Source organism: Juglans microcarpa x Juglans regia, chromosome 2D, assembly GCF_004785595.1.
Source record: "Juglans microcarpa x Juglans regia isolate MS1-56 chromosome 2D, Jm3101_v1.0, whole genome shotgun sequence".
In the NCBI taxonomy this organism is placed as follows: Eukaryota; Viridiplantae; Streptophyta; class Magnoliopsida; order Fagales; family Juglandaceae; genus Juglans; species Juglans microcarpa x Juglans regia.
The window spans coordinates 40,549,856-40,570,773 of NC_054596.1; the positions used below are offsets into that span (position 1 = coordinate 40,549,856).

At 33.5% G+C, this 20,918-nt stretch overlaps 1 protein-coding gene across 1 annotated transcript; it reads left to right on the top strand.

The window, feature by feature from the left end:
* Positions 1 to 17,782: 17,782 nt before the first annotated feature.
* On the top strand, positions 17,783 to 20,232 carry LOC121251016 (auxin-induced protein AUX28-like). Its single transcript, XM_041150302.1, has 5 exons — positions 17,783 to 18,162; positions 19,045 to 19,238; positions 19,332 to 19,467; positions 19,585 to 19,646; positions 19,914 to 20,232. Exons 1-5 carry the CDS (start codon positions 17,918 to 17,920, stop codon positions 19,949 to 19,951), a joined length of 675 nt encoding a protein of 224 aa, XP_041006236.1. The 5' UTR covers positions 17,783 to 17,917; the 3' UTR covers positions 19,952 to 20,232.
* The last annotated feature ends 686 nt before the right edge of the window (positions 20,233 to 20,918 follow it).

Below are 20,918 nucleotides of genomic sequence, written 5' to 3' on the forward strand. Positions count from 1 at the left end.
ACCATCATAAATAAATAGTACGTACATAAGATATCATGTCTATACATACATTATACATGATGATACACACATTATATATAATTCTCTTTTAAAGCTAGCATTATGTATTCATGGTCATCAGAATTAACCGTTAACCATTTCATTTCAAAACATATATATATATATATATATATATAATATCGTAATTAAGGTTTGCATTTAATCGATGGGCCTTGCAAAGAGTAATACTGATAATGAACTGAACCTGGTCAACAAAATTGTGGTCCAGGAATTGATCGAGCATATAATAGACTAATTATTAAATATTGCTGAATATTCATGTCATGTACGTAATGTGTTATTAACAAAACCATAATTAATAATCGTTGGTGCAAAATTGCATCATGTGGTAGCTCATGAATTTGATTGTCACTTCAGAGAGTTTGGGTGATGGATGTATGGATCAACACGGGATCGTAAACGTAATATTGCCCTCATTAATATTGATGTACGTGCGCTGCGTGGAAAAGTCACATTAATGTTATTATATATATATATATATATAAACACTCTCCCTCACGCGTGGGTTATATATATATATATATATATATATATATATATATATAAATATTCTCTTTCAATGGGTGGCCCAACACGTAAAATATTTAATTAAATGTGATAGAGTGTAGAGTTAGGGTTCGAACTCAGGACCTCTACTCTGATAACATGTGAAATCACCACTTATCTCAAAAGCTTATGCTAATGAGAAGAGGTAGATTTTATTATTTATTTTATATCTTAACTCAAAGCTGATTTGTAAACAAATTAAAGTTTAAATTAATTTTTCTATTTAATATATATGCAGTAAAAAATGAGTACTTTATTCAAATGAGTATTAATAATTAAGATCATTTAAACAAGCCTATAGCAGCATAGCTAGCTTAGATAGCTAGCATGACAAGCTATATATATAGCGCAATTAGAGTCTTAAGTATGTAAATTACTAGTTTCAGATTATTTATTATTAGTTGAATTTGATGAAATTGCTCATGATGAAATATTGCCCATATATCAAGATTATTAGCTTCACACCCCCACCAACAATTAATTCCTACTGATGATCTCTCGATCGATCACGATGATGCATACTTTTATTATTATTCAAACCCATCATTTCTGACTTTGAGACACATGCACTTGTTGATCTGTTAATTAGCTAGTACGTACTTGTCAATCCATCTAAAATCAATTAGACACATTTAAGTCTATATATTATATGGCGCCATTCAACAATATCGCATCCTACTGGTCTATTTTAATTAGAGTGAATATTGCAGGTAGCGTTACTACGGACACAACCGCGATCGAGCATATATAACAAATTAAATTCATTCATTCCGATCGATAAACAAAGAGATAGAATATTAATGCTCATGTTCTCTAAAGAAAAACCAACAATATTTTGCAAGCCCAACTTTTAGGTTTTGGTAACAGTTCCTTTTTGAGCTAATGGGGCAGGCTAGCAGCAGCTTGCAGGGTTTGCCGGTGCCGGTGTACGTACGTAACTAAGACAGACTCAATGCAACTTATGTCGACTGTTTCTTTGAATCCAAAGACATATCCACAAATCATAAACGATAGTACGTACACATGCACCAGGCCAAAAGCAACTCATAGCTAGGTAGTACTGATACGTATGCACATGACAAAAAAAAAAAAAAAAAAAAAAAACAATAATAATCAAAACAAAATAAATAAGTAGAAAATTTAAAGGACAATTAATAGAAATGTCACAATTGAGGCATGCTAGCTAGTACCAATATTCATGAAATAAAACCATACAGGCATTGATCTTTTGTGAACCCAGCTCATGACTAATCTTTGGATGGACCACTGACACACGAAAGGGTCTACTACCTTTCCTTTTTTCTCAACAACTAGATTGAATTAATCAAAGCACCAATAATGCCAACTTCACTTTATAACTATGCAACCCTTTGCTGACCCCACGCCATGGTATTTGTGGATCCTCTCCTGTTTGGAAAAAATGCTTTTGTTACGGGCTAATATGGTATATATGTCCTTGAAGAAACCCCACATTTTGGTAGCAAAAAGATCAACCATGACAAGGTGGTTCTCCAATTTTCATAAATCTTCAAGCTCCACATGATGATGACGTGACAGCTTTCTTTACCATGTTCAAGCTTAAGCTCGATTACTATTATGATCGAACTCACAACTAGTAGTACATCTTGGTTTCCTTTCTCTATTATTACAAGCATATGTTATGGTACTACTAGTACTAGTACTTCCTAGCTAGCTAGAGGGTTTTTTCTTCTTACGATAAGGAAGAAAGAAGGAAGATGAAACTGCACGCAATGAATATATAAGAAGTGATCACTTGATAAGGATCACAACTTTATGGGATATTAAATGGGGGGCGGGATTCCAGGCGTGCATGATTCATGAAACGTCATAGCAACGTACACACGTGTGAGTGTTAAATGTTGATGGTGAAATGTGGGCCTTCAACCACACGTGGGTTCAAGACTTTTGGACTTCTTGGATTTGGAGTACTACTACTCGGGATGGAAAAGCCCAAAAAACTACAAGGGGGAGTCCCCACGCACCAATTGCTTTCTTTCTTGTTTCCTATGCTTGATGCATGCTTTTGTGTCCTATATCTGGCCCTGCCACCCATGCCCATTAACATGCATGCATGATTAATATGCATCATACAATAATACAACATCGATCATCTGCAAACACATTCTAGTTCTCCAGTAGAGAAAACTGTGGGTGAAGTGAGCAAGTAATTCTAAAACCAATCCCCAACAACAACTCAAATTTATTGATTAGACATCACCTTGATCGATCAGTTCAGCAGACCACTAAAGATCAGGTCGACGTTTTTGAAGTGATCTTGTAGCGGCAAATTCCACAGCACTGGGGCCAATAATGTTAATTATAACCTCTTTTCGCAAATATCTAAGCTCCTTTATGTTAACTCATCATCAAGAAATTCATGTTACGTGAATGTTTTGAGGTATAGTACTTAGTTTTTTAAGAATGTAAACCATTTCTGGTTTATCGCTTCCTAAAGCTAACCCACGTGTGATTCGTGAAGTAGTAGAGTTCTCATGACTCGAGGGTGTCCTCTCTATGGCCAGAAATCAACCTGGGGTACGTACTATGTTGATCGATCGATCGATCCCTACACTACTGCTATCATATGAAGAGCCCAAGCTCGCTTATAAGCTCTTAGTTCAAGATTGTGTACTGTTTGGGCGCCTTTGCTTCACGTGGGAACAATCTCTGGTCCATATATACATTGATAAGAGAAAGTACTGGTGCAGAGAATATATATATATATATATATATATATATATGTATATATGTATATATATTTCCAGCAGCAACACGAAACACAAACTGCACGCCTTAATTATGATCACCATAGCTGGCCGGCTTAAACGCTTTTCCGGAGACTATCATTAGCAACCTTGAATAATCTCAGAATTCAAGTTTTCATGTTAATATATATTTTGCCATGCCACGTATTCATTAATCTTATTTATTTTGGCTGGGGTATATATGATAGAGTACGTATGAGAACTTGATCGACGATCATTCCATAATTCGAGTAAATTTAATGACATCCCAGCATCGAAATAAATGACAATATATATGAACAGAATTTTTGGGAAATAATCATTAAATATTCATCCCACAAATAAAACTCATAATTATAGAATCGATGCACCAATATTCATGCATGTAAGAGGAGAGGGCACATTCGTATATATGGAAACATTATTTATTATTGTGGGCAATTCTCACATCGTGGATGCCTTTCTTACCACTTGAAAGAACTTCCAAGCTAAAAATCTTTGACTATGTATATATAAGGGGTAGTTTATCAATCATAACTGAATCATCATGTTCATTTAAATAAAGAGATTTGATGAATTGCTTTGTTAATTAATCACACATGCATAACTTTAGGGCTTTGGAGTTGAAAGTTCATTAAAGCTGAGATTTGATGAATCTCCTTGTTCTTTAATCAGAGTACGTACATAATTTAAAGGACTATGTCCCAACAGCCAGACAACATAATTCTGATGGATGCAAGAAAAAATGCGTTCAGTACACTCGTATCGAGGTAGTATCAGGGTATATGTTAAATCAAACTCTGGTTTATATATATATATATGGCTAATTACTTTGTCACGATCCCTTATATATATAGATATATATATATATATATATCAAGTTCCAAAAATGAATGAGTAGTCCAACACCATGTCTACGACTGCTGGCTACAGCATGTGTTGACAGTAATATTTTCAAAGGATTCTCGAGCTAGCTAGCCGGGATATTTAACGCGTCAGCTACAGTGCTACAATACAGGTCAATACCTAGCTAGTGTCCATAGTGGGAGATCAAAATTTCAAGTGGATCTGTAGAAATGAAGCCCTTGATTCTGCAAAACGTGAGGTACTGGTGGATCATCATGATCTAATTGTAACGTGCTATTGCTAGAAAACCGAATCGATGTCATCGACCTAGGGCAAGTACTACTTAAGATTGTCATGTTTGAGGCTAGCTATATATATATATATATATATATATACTATGCATGGCAGCTGGCCGGAAGAAAAATGTGAATGGAAAAGACCGCAAAGATTCATGACTGTGAGTTCTGAAATTGCATATGGATGCGTGACTAGGAGTACCCCATTCAGTGACAGTTTTATCCATTATCTAATAAGTAAAAAGTTCCTTTCAAAAGGAAATACTATTAAGTACTCTTCTTTTCTTCTTTTGTAATTACCATTTCTTTATTATATAATATTCTGGTTCTTACATTTTTTCAACGCAAAAAATCATCAACTTTCTGCTAAAGTTAGTGTTAATACCAGTGCAGTGCAGTGCCACTTTTTGGGTTAGAGCTAGGGCAATTTTTTTGCACTTTTGTCATCAAGCACGATAAAAGTGCGCGCCTTATAATTGACTGCATTACTGAGATTCACAAAAAGGATCCGCTGATCTTGAAGCATTCAAATTTTTTTATGGGTTCGTCCCTAAGCATACCAGTACTTGATCAGACCATTTGACCTATATATATATATATATATATATATATATGTATATAGTTTTTACTTAATTTTAGTTAGTCTGCTGCATGACCAGTACCGTCCAATAATACATGCAGCAGCAGTATCTCTGATTGATAATCATTGAACTATTATTTCTAACAGAGAAGAAGATAGGAAAAAAATTGGTCGATCATTGGATAATAATGATTTCGATCTGACAACTTGATCAGTGTATATATAAATAGTATTTTATTGTTATTATTGTTATTATTGTTTCATTTGTTTTTGGGGAGGAAAGTGCAATGGGCATCATGCAAGCAACCGACCTCTGATTCTCTTTTATGGCAAACAAATGTCAAAATGTTAGAAAGGAGATCTTAGCACTCAAATTTGTAGATCTTCATTGGAGAATTGAGATCTCTTATAAGCCTCTGACTCATGAACGTACATGATGGTAAAGAATGCATATATACATACATGAGTGGGATGTTTTGACAGGATTTGTTTATTTATTTTGGAACATTTTGGATTGATTTAATCGATGTGTGTGTGGTTAATATACAAATAGATTTCACGAAGCAGAAAAATAAAGAAAGAGGTTAGGAAAGGTCAGTGGGGATGCCTGCAGCGGCGCACATGGAGCAGGGTTTGACATCAAGGTGACACAGCCAACAAGTTCACATGGCCACTTCCATGGGTCCGCACACAGCCCTCTCTGCCAATGAATCTCAGCACATGCCTTCTTACACTTAGGTCCCACCTTCTCCACTCATGTATCTCTCCTACTCAACCAACTAGGAACTATAACTAAAGATCAAGAGAGCCCGGTTTGAGTGCTCGATCGGTTTTGATATCAATTGCATATATGGTGACATTATTAATATCAACATTGTATAAGCAGAGGATATATATATATATATATATATATATATATATATTGGTAGCAAGCCTCTACTTGAGCATCCATTTTTAGTTTAATTTTATAAAGATGGAAGTTTAGAGGTTAATGTATAAATTAATAGGGCAATAAGGATTCATAATAATAATGAAAAACACATATAATTAATGTAACAAGTAATTTGCCATTCGTACTCAAGGGTACATGTTGGAGTGTGGCTTGAATCTTGTTGTGAAACAGGGCATATTCTTGCTTGAGCGAAGATTCAGACCTAGAGTTCGCTCATCAGTTGCTTGACAGTTAGCTTGAGCTGGACACAACCTGAGAGTTTGCTTGATACCCGCTCGACACTCAGCTTGAGCGGGATGGCAACCCTAACGTTCACCCGAGCTTTGCCCGATACTTCGCTTGAGCGAATGTTCGTAAATTAGGATTTTGTGCTGTTTAGTATAAATACATGATACATGTTGTTTTCATGTATTGTTGCGTTTTTGGTTCATTTGGAGCGGCCAGAACTCAGAGAGGATGCCAACAAGAGAGAGACCTCATTGTGAGTTCCATTTGTGAGCTTGAGAGCTCATTTGGGGGTATTGGGGTTTTGGGATTAAGGAGTGTTTTGTTATACCTCTCTTGTACTCCATCTTTGATAGTGAATTCCTGTGAAAATCGACTCTACCAGTGGACGTAGACTATGTTCTAAGACAAACCACTTAAATCTTGATATCTTTGTGTGATTGCTATTTCTTTTGTTTGCTTTCGCTATTATTTGCTTCAACTTAGCCTTTGTTAGACGGTCTATCCCCATGAAACAGTAGTACGTACGCGGATAGGAATTATTGAAAACTTTCATTTCTATGTTATAGAAGATTTCAATTGTTAAACTATATATAGTGAAGGAACTGAACTGTTTTCCCAAGGCATCCGATCGAGATCAGCTCTTAATTTGTAACTTTTTGTATATATATATAAATATTATTCTACCTTACGAAGATAATTAGGTGCAGTACCATTCATGCATGCAGTAAACTTCACAAATAAAGGCTGCATTGCCGGCCACTTGCCGCTTGATCTCTAATATATTCTTTCGGGATGATGGGAATCATGATGGCCGCCAACCCACAACTTGTGCCCTAAATTTCCATTTCGTTAAAGTTATTATTTTCATTTTTGTTTAAAGCTTTTAAGTAAATTAACAAGACATGGTTCTTGATCTGTAATGGAGTGAAAAATAAGAAGATTAGAAGTATTATTGGGGATTATCAACTAGGTCAGATTATTTATAAATAATCTTGTCAAAAGCTCTTTCGAAACCTAACATAATTGTAACTTTGACTCATTTTTCATACTCATAGAGAACAAATTAAAGTGATACACACAGACCATGCAAACTGCATGCGCGCGCGTTCCCTAGACCAAAATTACCTTTGTACGTATATATATATATATATGAGTACGTATATATCCCAAATTGGAGTACTACTGTGATTTAGTGGGACTAAATATTTTTTCTGAAACTGATCATTAATGTTTCTCATGTAGAGGTCGGAGAGCTGCATGCATATCGATCGATCGAGCGAGCGAGCTGCCATGCACTATCCCAAGACTCTGCCCCAATATTAGTTTTCATTCAAGTAAGTAACACGTATCTAGTAATTAGAAAGTCTTCGACGCAACATTAATGTTCAATATTTCCAATCTGATCATTTCGCATGCATTTGGTTGCATATAATATGCCCCCAAACAGTACTACTTCTCCTTGAGGGCATTAATTTTGAAGCAACGTACGTACATCATACAGATCATGATGATGATCGGCATGAGTACCATATATATATAAATATATATATATATATATATCTAATATACTTATTGCGTATCCTAATCAATAAGTATACGCAATAATATATACTTATTGATTAGGATAAAACCATATTGGATAAAACCATAAATATTAATATTATTTTATATCTGATCTGTAGCTAGCTAGCTAGCAATTGAACAAGCTGGGGTACATGTATGCACGCAGTAATATTAGATATAATATCGAGAAATCGAAATTACATATAATCACCAAATTATTAATGACTCGCAAAGTATGTACGTACGTAGGTACGTAGTCCGCACAAACTCAAGTCACTACAAGAAATATAAGTATTTGCAGAGTCAAAAATGGCCGCAATATGTAACTTTTTTTGCCGCAATGATTATTTCCATCGATTTTCGACGGCTGCAACATTGTCGTGAAAGAGGCGCCACAAAAGATTTCTTGTGGCGTTTTATTCTTATGGTCACAAATACTGAAGCCTTTAGCGGTAGTTAATGTTGTCGCTAAAACATATTATCTTGGCCGTAAATATTATAGATGATAGGCAATAACAACCTTTACTGATCAACGTGATGTCTTCGCAAAACATAAATTGAAGCCGCAAACGTCAAATGGAATTCTGACAAAAAAAAATTGGTCGCAAATATGCATTAGCGTCGACATAAGTGCAACCTTATTTACGACCAAAAAATGTGGTCTCATTTAGTTATTTTGGTTACACTTGTTATAGCAAAAGGTTTCCTAAACCACCCAATTTTTGCAAAAATATGCAATTTCCATTTTTTTCATCCACTTTCAAGAGCATTTTTGTTAACGTTTGTATTTGAAATTTTTTGAGCTTGACCAAAATTGGACACAAAAAAATTTCTAAATTAACAATTAATTATCCATCTAGTAATGAGTATATTTTGTAACCTGATTAGGAATAAGTTTGTCCATTTAGTGATGAATAAATCTACCAATAATATGAAAGGCAATGCTTAAGCATGAAATTGGGTAAAGATCATCTAATGAAAAATCACTCATATATATGACAAGAACTAGTACTATATATCATTTATATTTCAAGCATTCTATCCATATATACACAGCTTCTATATCAAAAGAGAAAGCTCATATCACATTTCAATAGTACCTTATCACAACATTTAGAGCCTTAGCAGAATAATTACATGGTGCTATTAGCATTCCTTGTGTCTCTTCATTAATCAGCTCTAAAACTCCACTTTCTTGCATCCAACAATGTGATGAACAATGAGGTAAGTATTAATGGATTAACATATAACCAAAAATGCCACAATTAGGTTTATCATATGATGTTCAACTAAAGACCTACCATATACATTAAGGTGACAAGTTGGATATATTCACCTAACTACCAGTTCTACTCTCATTTCTTTTTCTAACTATTGGTGCACATGGTCAATACTTAAGAGCCTTGGTTAGACAAAATAAAGTAAAATGTACCAAGCAGGAGAGAATAACCCTTGTGCATTAGAATATATATGATATTATATCAAAATATGACATTACATTAGAATATGATATCATATCACAAAATGATATAATATACATGATTATAGCAGAAGGGAAAAATCTGGCTGCAATCTGAGATCCAACCTAATTAAAATTTCCTGCAAATTTAAACTTAAGTTTTAACAACTATTTAGGCCAAGTACCTACTTTCTCCTCCTTAACAATTCCCTATAAACATAGTTTTTGCATATAGTAAAAGGGTAAGCAAAAATGTATTGTCTTGGAATGTAAGGTATTATATCAATCATGTACTACAAAAATAAAATGACAAATTGCAACCAGCAAAAGCAGTTTCAGATATATAAGCCTACCCAATCATGCATACCAATTTCAACTCCTGAAGCTAAGCCACCATAACAAGTTCTAATCATACCAAATTGAAATATTCACACAAAAAATATGATATGACCTGGCCATTATGCATGTTAAACTATATAAAAAAATAAATTGTGTAGGAATAGTACCTCTCAATATTTGGTGACACCATAATTGCAATATTGTTCCTCTTGTATGGAACTATATGGTTGAAGCAGCTAACCATGTTGAAATTACAAGTAAACTAATTCATTCCTCTCAAAATACTCTTTGTCTAGACATAGAGTGGACATTTTCAACAATAGTCTCTAAAAAAGCTAGGACCAGTTGAGGAGATCGGAGCCCTCTAAAAAGGGTAAGCAAAATGCCTTACACTTAAGCAACATTAGCCTCCTAACATGGTCATTCAAAAAATAAAAAGTCAAAAAAACCTCCTAAAAGCATTAGCATTGGTCTATGCATATGTATATGCAAAGTCATATTTGCATAATATGGCCCTAAAATCTTCCACATTGGCTTATACATATCCAAATATTTAGCTACCTATGAACAGTGCTTATCCAAATTTGGATAACTACTATTCACCCTACAAATCATATTTTACTCATTATTTCTCTCTCCTCCCACTCTCTCTCTCACAATCCTTTCCTTTTCTTCCTCCTTCAATAACACAACAAACCTTCACTTGCACATTCATTTTATTATTATAATATATTATATATATATTTTTTTCATTTTATTATATTTTTAATATAATATATAAAAAAATTATATTTTTTATTATTGCATTTGTATTATTAATGTCAAATGTATGTAGTGGATGCTAATTGTAAAATCATATAAAAAATTGATTTTAGCAAAAAATTAATAATAATAAAATAATAATATTTTATTATTATTTTGTCTCAAATATGCATAAGTCAATGTGAAAATTTTGCTTGAATGGCAAAATGGATATGCAAAAGATGTGATTTTGCATATGCATATGCATATGCATAGACCAATGCTAATGCTCTAACATGACCATTCAAAAAACAAATATTCAAAAAACTACCTAAATATTAGTCAGCTCCCTGAGTCTTGGAGACTCTCCCTGGGAATTCTGTTGTGACATTGAATACCTCATAAACATCTTATCAAATTCTGCTTGCTTCTCTAACACTACCTTCATATTTGCTTTTAATGCCTCAAGTTTAGACTTGTAATGTTGTGCATCTTGTGACAATTCCTCAACATTTTCATGGTTTTCCTGGGTTCCTGATGATTTATGCATTTGAATTTGGCCCATTCCCCTAACATACCTCGAGCTACATCTCATAACCTTTTTAAAGATCATGTCTGCTGCCTCATTGGTCCGATTCTTAGGTTCCAATTCATTTAGTTTTTGCACCATTCGATTCTTCACCAATAACAATCACCAGTTATATTCATCAATTTACATAATGAAAATAGTTTACAAGCAAAGATTTTTTTAGCTATGTGACTAAGGACACCAACAACAACATCATGTGTACTTTACTCACATAAAGTTCTTCATCATTCTCTGTTACGAACTGCCCTCACTCCCCTACTGCAAACATAACTTCCGCCATACCGCTTGATCCACCAAGGAGGTCCTTCCTACCAATGCCGCTTTATAGCTTTCATACCCATTGTAGATTTTGTGTAGCTTGTAGTGAAAGGAGTTGAATCTCCTTCTAAGCTGGTTTGTAACTGCTCGCCGATGATTATTCCTCTCCCATTTTATGATCATTTTATGATAAAATCAGCCTAAACACCATAGTATAGACATGACATATTATATTATTTAAACTAAATTGCAGAAGCAAAATGTATCACTACCAAAATGTGTTTGTGAGGCTTACGCGAACACGATTACATAGCTCCTCTTTCTCAACAGCCGCACATCACTCCATCGAGAATAACTCATGTTAGCATGATGTTTGACAATCCACAAAACCGTTCCAGTAAATAGGCTCGTATTTTCTCATGACGCCTTAATATCCCAATTCTTAATGGTCAAAGGTATCGGTCCAAGCTTTCATAGCTTGTCAAACATTGCGCACTTTGCAGGTCCACGACCAGATTTCTTACTCGCTAATCACCAAAAGTGCCATGTCACAACCAACACAAGAGCATAAACATAGATTCCTCGGTTTAATAAAAATAACTAAATGCACCTCTATATTATTGTGCATGAGTACTGTAGCACATAACACTCTACCTATGTCGATTATTGGGTCCGGAAACTCCGTTTCAAATACCACATCTGGTGGTTGAGTTGAATCATCAGATTGAGTGGTAATGTCGGTTCATTGGGTGGTGGTGATTGCAAATATTGGCTAGTTAACGATAGTCCAACCTATGTACTTCTAGCTCATCAAGGTGTTCTTCCTCTATAAATTATGACCATTCTGTGACAATCCAATTGGGTATACCAAGTGGCTAAACTGCATAAAGGCCAAGGAGAGTGCTGATGAATATCTAGCATTAAAGGTTTAAAAAAAGAGACATTAAATTTTTTTAAACCGAGAATGACTTTTGGGTTTTATAAAAGATATGATGCATGAATGCATGTAAATTTATAAATTTAGCTTCTAACCAAATGAATTTTGGATTTTTTAAATTAATATCTTCAACTTTTTAAATTTTTATATGTATATTTTTGGATTTCTTTAGTATCTTTAAGCATTTTTTTATTTTGGAGGCAAAATTTATGGACTTAGAAAGAAAATATACATTGTTTTTTTTCAAACTTTTATGCTTTCAAAAATTTTAGATGGAGTAAAATAAAATTCTCATATACTTTAAAAATTTCAAGAAGTTCTTGAATCATTTGGAACCAATGTTATTTCTTACCAAAAAAAAAAAAAAATTATAAGTATTTGTATTCAAATTTCTAATGAATTTGAATAAGAATTGTTAATTCTTTTTTGGGAGATTGGGGGCCATGGACCCTCTAGACTATATGTTTATGCTCCGATGATGCATAGCCTTGTAAGGCTAAATTTGTGGTATATCAAAATCGTGCTCTATTTGAAGCCAAGTACAAATTAAAACCTCTTTCACAAATAAGAAATAGGGCTAGAAAAGGAGGAATCATTGTGGAGGGCTAAAAAGAAAAGGCACTCCTTTATTATTCATGCATTACAGAGAGAATGCACATGTTTTAAGTAAGAAAACAAACTCAGATTCTAGTTATTGGCTACCGAATAAAACTCAACACAAAGCTAGTAAACCCCCATCACTATCGTTGATACACTAACCATTTAGAACTTGCATGTTCTGAAACTATCACATATATGAAATGTAAACAATTTACTCAAATCTATAATTGCAAATCACAACTCGGGCTTTGCAGAAAATCATACTTCATGTTCAAAGATAACAAAATAAGAAAATTGAAATGGATGTTTCCCACTCATTTTTCAACTTACTGAGAATGTTGTTTGTTGAAAGCTACGTTTAAGCAACCGTTGTCAACGCCAGTTACCGACCTTTCAAAATCTCATTTTTCAGCTTTGAGGTCTTTCTGTGCGATTGCGTGTTTATCTGCGTGTCTATTTGCCCAAGGTAAGAAAATAGAAGAAGATAAGATAAAGACTACAGAGGACACAAGGAAAAATTACATAAACGTCCCTCTGAATTTGAGCAAATCGTACCACATTTGCCCGCCTTCTCCACCATGTGTAATTTATTTAAACTAAATTACATGGTTAAAAAATTGCGGCCACTTATGTCCAATCATATATAAACCGAGATCTTTAGCGGCAGTATAAAGTCATTGCAAAAAACTTACTAAACAACACTTTAGATTTAGTCAGTGAACTTATTTTTGCGGCAAACTTTAATCAACCGAAAAATATATATATATATATATATATTTTGTCACAAATGAGTATTCCCTGGAAATAATGGAACAAAAATGCGATAATTTTGTTTTTGCGACCACTAACAAAGTTGCCGCAAAAATATTTGTCGCAAAAATTATACATGTTTGGTGATCTTTAGCAGCAACGTAAAGTCGACACAAAACACTCACTAAGCGACGCTTTCGAGTTACATTGGTCACTATGTTTTTTACGGCGAAATTTAGTCAACGCAAAAGATATTATTGACGTGACAAAACCTTATTCGCTGGAAAAGTGGGATGCTATTTATCTTTTGCGACCAATAACAACATGGTCGCAAAATATACAGCGGCTAAAACTTGATGTGTTGGGTGATCTTTAACGGCAAGTTGGGTGATCTTTAGTAGCAACGTAAAGTCGACGCAAAAAATTTACTAAGCGACGCTTTTGACTTACGTTGGTCACTTTGTTTTTACGGCGAAATTTAGTCAACGCAAAAAATATTATTTTCGTGACGAATGTGTATTCGCTGAAAATAGTGGGATGCTATTTATCTTTTGCGACTAGTAACGACATGGTTGCAAAATATATGACTGCTAAAACCTGATGTGTTGGGGTATTTTTTGCGGCAACGTAAAGTTGTTGGAAAAAACTCAATAAATGTCGTGTTAGAGTTTAGTTGGTCAATTTTTTTTGTGACAAAATCTAGTCACTGCAAAAAATATACATTTTGTGATGAATATGTATTCGTTGGAAATATCGGGACCGAAAGGCAAAAAAAATTGCCTTTAGCAACCAATAACAATGTGGCTGCAAAAGATTTGGCCGCAAAAGGTCTGATATGTTGTAGTGAATATTTTGCTAAGAAATAGATGATCTAGTAATTTCTTGATGACACTCAATATCTTTGGTTTTACATGTAGTAGCATGAGTTAGAAGAGATCAATGTCTGTTTCTTAAGTAATTTCTTTAGCTATTTCCCTCTAATTAAATAATTATAAGCAAGATCTCTTTTAGTATTTTCGGGAAGATTTGCAATACAGGTGCGGGAGAAGTGAGAATTGGTAATTACTCAATGATCAACACATACAGTTTTTTTTTTTTTTTTTTTTTTTTATCTATGTCGGCTGAATAAATAAAATAAAATAAAAAGAGTTATTTTAGTTTTAAGATGGTGTGTAGAGCACAAAATCCACATTACTTAAATAGTAAAATTTGATTCATAAGATTCAAATTTCAAAATTTATCTTCTAAATTTAATTATAATGACATAAAAATACATTATTATATCATATGTTTTAGGCTGCTTTTAGATGTTGAGTTGAGTTCTCTATGACTAGTAGTGAGTTGAAATAGTGGAGTGAGTTCTGTGAAACCCACATAAGATGAGTTTATATGTGTTTGGATGTTAAGATTAGTTTAGATGTAGTTATGAGAAGTTGAAAAAGGTTGTGGGTCTCGCGTGTAAATAAGTGTTGAGTTGAAAAAGATTGTAGATCCCATGTGTAAAGAGATTTTGAGTTGAGATCATAAGTTTAGTGATTTGATAATTGAGTGTTTAGATATTAGAATGAGTCTAAATTTTAACCGAACTTAACTGATGATCTGAGTGTAGTCAAGGAAGCAAATGAACCTTACACCATCATCATGATATATATATATATATATATATATATGTAGAATTTTTCAAATAAAAATGCTTTTATTTTAATCCTTTTGGCTAGCTCGTTAGGAAATCATTAGCTAGGTAAGTTGTCCAATTAGAAAGCAGCCAGATCGACACCAGTACTGCCTGATTAATGATGAAATCATGGTGGATTAATTGTATATGGCCCAAAAATCATGATGAAAATGAATATTTATAACAATGCAAAGACCTAACTTTTACAGCTACTTTTATATATATATATATACACGCGCGCATAATTATATATACAGTTCGAACTTCTAGGAATGCTCACAATTACTAGTGATAGGTACGTACGTACTCAGCCACAGTATGATTTTGATATGATTGGTACTTGATAAGTGACGTGTCCACGTCTGCATAAATTCATAATCGAATATAAATTTTGATTGCTATGATAGGCACATATCTACTCACCATTAGAGAATAATTCTATATTGATCATTAACTCTCTTGTTGAACATCAAGAATTGTCCCAAGCTTAATTACAAGATTTTCCACTAAATTAACGTTCAGATAAAAAATAATAATAATGGCTGAAATCACAAAGCACGAGGGTATAAAAAAAAAGAAATGAAGGAAAATTAGAAGAAAAACGAAGAGAGAGAGCAATATTGTTCTTTGAGAACTATTATATATCAAAAAAATTATATAAAAATAAATTTATAAATTGATATGGTGTTATGAGGTCTATTAGATCTACTTTACAATAAAAATAATTTTATAATCTGACGTATCATATTAAACTATATTAAATTTATTTTTATATAATTTTTTTGTTGTGTATAAAGAATTTTACTTCTTGTTATTAGAAAAAAAAAAACGCTCAAAGCAACGTAAAGCTGCTATTTTTGGTCTGGTTTACACCATGCAAGCTGCCACAATGGCGCGCGCTGTTCATGAAATGATTTAAGACGTCTTGCAGGTTTGACCTCGCACGCATCTTGGCTGTGATATTTAATTTAAGTCATTTTCTTAATTAGACCGATCCAATATATATATGATAAGTCCACTTGCTGATATAGTACTAATTATAATCATATCGAGTCGATGGATCCTATGACTAATGGAACTGATCGATCCATGGATCTAGGCAGTACTTATCTCCTACAAATACGTAGTTCCTCGTGTGTGTGTATATATATATATATACGAGGAACTACGAATGTAACTCATATATATATATATATATATATATATATATATATATATATATGAGCTTTCCTAATTAATTAATTAGCCTGACTATCATTAACTAAGTCATTATATATTAATGAAAAGTTAACCACGTGTACGTAGGGTTTAAAAGAAATTTTTGGTCTGGTTAATCAGATCAGTACGTACTCATGCATATATACAGGTAATTAAGATTATATGCATTTATATACACATACATATATATATATATATATATATCAAGATTCAATTGGTTAAAATTGAATCGGTAAGAAATCAAACCGATTTTAGTAACATTTTGAATCGTTCACTAAACCACACCTTTAATCAACGATTCAGACGAATTCTAGTTAATTTTAGACCAATTTAAATCGATTCTAACCGATTTAAAATTGTATTTATTTTTAAGTTATCTAACAACTGAGTTTTTTTTTTTTTAATTTTTTGTACAAAAATATGATAGAGCTAAATATATATTAACTTTTTCATCAAATTTCATTCAATAAGAATTGCAGAAAAATTGAAGGATAAAACATGTAGTTCTTTATATATTTTTTTAGTTGAACAAAAAATTAAGGAGATGAATGAGTACTTTGTATTAAATTTATGGTTGTGCATGAAATACTACATTTTTCATGTGTTTATAACTAATTAATAGTCTTTATATTTTTTGTATATGAGGCAAAAAAATGTAGATTGTTGAGGATAAATACATAAATTACATATTTATTGAAACTATTTAGATCCATACAATATTTTTATTGAAACTAGTCAATAATTTATATTTTATACTCTTTTATAAATGATATACAATAATTGAATTGCATCAAATATGATTTTTAATTTTATCAATATTGAAATATCCGATTTAAAATTTTCATGAATCGCCCAATTCAATGCAATTGAATCGGTCCTTACCCGATTGATCTGATTTTTCGAGCCTTGATATATATATATATATATATATATATATATTTCCTAATTAATCTCATTCATGTGATATGTCCAACCATGACCTTTTAGGCAATACATGAGTTGCTGCACTTTCAAATATATATCAATATTTGTTTGAAGGAGAAAGTCGAAACGTGTTTGCTGGTTCCTCATAAAAAGAGGAGAAATTGGTAGGCCAAGGTAGGCGCCTGATGATCAGTAGTAAAGTATTGGCATAAGATCAGCAGCAAATTAAACAGGTTGTCCTGCTCTTCACCACCTCGATCCCACACAACAATCATAGCTATGATGCCAACATCACCTTCTCGTCACCTATCCCAGCAAGGTTGGGAGAATCCAGCTCACACACCTTGCCACGTGTCACCATCACAGATCCCTTCAAAACTCCTAAAAAGACAGTGCAGCCCATCCATGCTTCTATTAATACCCACAAAACCCAAACGTATCCTCCTTCCCTCCCTGACGTCCCCCCCCCCCCCCCCCCCCCCACTATTATTCTCGCAAAGAAACAAAGCACTGAATGCTTAGAGAGAGAAAGAGATAGAGAGACAGAGAGTAGACAGATAGAGATAAGGGTTTTTAGAGAGTGAAAAATCAATGGAAGTTGAGTCAGAGAAGGTGAAGATGGCCTTCGAGGAGACTGAGCTGAGGCTCGGGTTGCCAGGAAATACTGAAGGAGAGGTGGTTAGGAAGAGAGGCTTCTCTGAGACTGAGAGTACTACAACTATGGATTTGAATCTTAAACTTTCTTCCAAGGAGGAAGAAATGGATCTGAATGAGAAGTCGAAGACGCTGCAGAAGGAGAACCTTCTCACTGCTGATCCAGCAAAGCATCCTGCTAAGTAAGCTAGCTGCATATAATATATATATATATATATGTATATATATATATATATACACACACTTTCTTTGTGATTTTATTAATTCTAAACTTCTTAGTTTGTTGTTTTTTTCTTTTTATTCTGGGGAGTATGTTAGTGCAGAGCCCTGGGATGATTAGGGTTAGGTAAAGTGCAGCACTTTACATGAGAGAGGAATAAAGAAAGAGATGAACAAGCAAAAGAAAGGCTTAATTATCGGTTCAAAACAAAAACTGAAAAAGAGAGAGGTCTTAGATCGTACTTGTGGAAGGAATTTGGAAAAACTTATAAATATGAAAAACAAAAAAAAAAAATAATTCATATCTATGAGGCTCAAAAGTTATCTTGCCCACCGGAAATTCCCAAGGTTCCCCAGCAGCCTAGGCCTGTATGAATTTTCTGTTGAAACTGAGAAAAAGTAATCATAATGATTATTGAGTAAATAATACTTTCGGGTGAGAATATTGAACTAATAAATTAATTTATACCAACTACAAAATCTTGTAAAAAGCTCTTTTGAAAGTTATCTAGTTGTATTTTGAAATCATTATCACCAGAAAGCTAGTGTTGATCTATAGATCCGGATCAGCTGATCAGACGGGAAAAACAAACAAATACTAGAAATATCTGACCTCAGTACTTTGTTCATAATATTTGCCTTTCTTTTTTCTTCTCTAATCATATATATATGTATATATAGACTAACCGTTCCCTCATTCCTAATAGTCTTCTCTTTTTATTTTCATTTGTCACTCCATTACAGATAATCACGAACTATAAATAGTGTTTTACTTAAAGCTCATCATGTAAATTACAGAAAATGAATAGAAATGGTACTATTGATCTAACCAAATGGAAATTTAGGGCACAAGTTGTGGGTTGGCCACCAGTCCGATCATTCCGAAAGAACATGTTAGAGAAGGCAAGTGGCAATGCAGCGTTTGTGAAGGTTAGCATGGATGGTGCACCTTATCTTCGTAAGGTAGATTTAAAGATGTACAAAAGTTACAAAGAGCTCTCGGATTCCTTAGGAAAAATGTTCAGTTCCTTCACTATTGGTAATAATTTTAAATTCCTCTTTACCGTTCGTACATATGTACTTAATTATCAAAGTGCCCCAATTATATATTGACATGTTTTCTTCACTAAAGGTAATTGTGGATCCCAAGGAATGAAGGATTTCATGAATGAGAGCAAGTTGATGGATCTTCTGAACAGTTCTGACTGCGTTCCAACGTATGAAGACAAGGACGGTGACTGGATGCTCGTTGGTGATGTCCCGTGGGAGTAAGCTATATATTGATCTTCAATCATCCCTCGCAAACACTCATCAACTAAATCAAACAAACATTTCAATAATATTGTAGCTTATATATTTATACTTTCTTTGTATTCAACGGCCAGGATGTTTGTTGATTCATGCAAGCGTCTGCGCATCATGAAGGGAAAGGAGGCGATTGGACTCGGTTTGTACTATATATAAATATATATATATATATATATATACACACACACACACACACATCTTTCAACAAATAATAGTACTATTAATCACTTGAAAGAAGTGAATTAAAAACGTCTTATGTTTGGTGATCTTCTTCTAATTAAATTCTTAAAGGCGGCATGCACCTAATTATAAATTAATTCACAAAATTCTTTCGTTTTTTTGGTGTACTTTTGGTTTATCTTTCCAAATGATCTGACTTTTCCATGGAACTTTTTCTTGGATCCAGCGCCAAGAGCCATGGAGAAATGCAGGAACAGAAGCTAAATCAGTAAGCTGATCCACAACCTGCTCCTTTGATCTGGTCGCAGTCAGTACTGCAAAAACCAAAACATCTATGTATCAATGCATGGTACCTAAAAATCAAGCGCGCAGATGGATTGAGCAGGATGTATGGGGTGGTGTTTTCTGTATCATTATTCGGTTTGATATAATATAATATTAGTGTGAGATATAATATTATTATATTTTGATCATGAGTATTTATATATTGTCGACAGAAACCATAAAACATGAGCTTTTATATGAGTTCCAAGGCTTGACTTTGTTCGTCTTGCTTTTTTTTAAGTAGTAGTGTCTGAATGGCTTGCAGCTTGCTTGATAATTACTATATATATATATATAACAATGTACCTGCTTGAAGTAGTTGTATTGTCTGCTCTTTATTCCTCAAATTGTTCCCTTCCTATTTCTTTATGATAATTCTAATTTGAATCATAAGCTTTTTTTTTTTTTTTTTGAAAAAAAAAGCAAGAAAAAAATGATGATCTGTATGGCTGTTATTTTATGGGTGGAGACCACGTCTTAAATGGAGATGTTTCATGGACAAGCTTAAAGAGGGAACAAGATCATGTGCATGTTGATGGAGCATTAATGCATGGCCATTTGTTTTGGTTAGCTAGATTTATTGTTCTGATATGGATGCATGCATGCATGGATGGGATTGCTAGCTAGCTGTGTTAATGCTCTATATTTGGGGCATCGATCCCACAATAATAATGAATATCGAAAAGGAAATTATATATATAGGGAAAGCAGCAAAAAAAAAACGAGTGTGCGAGGGGATGAATGGCCAAATGGGACTGTCACGTAATGAATTTGTACGTTTGACCATGGTTTATGGTCCCCTATGTTGATGGCATTTATGCTTGCATCTCTGTGATGGGTCAGGCTCTTTGCTGGCACTTGCAATTTGACATTGCTTTTTACTATATACAATAATAATAAATAAAAT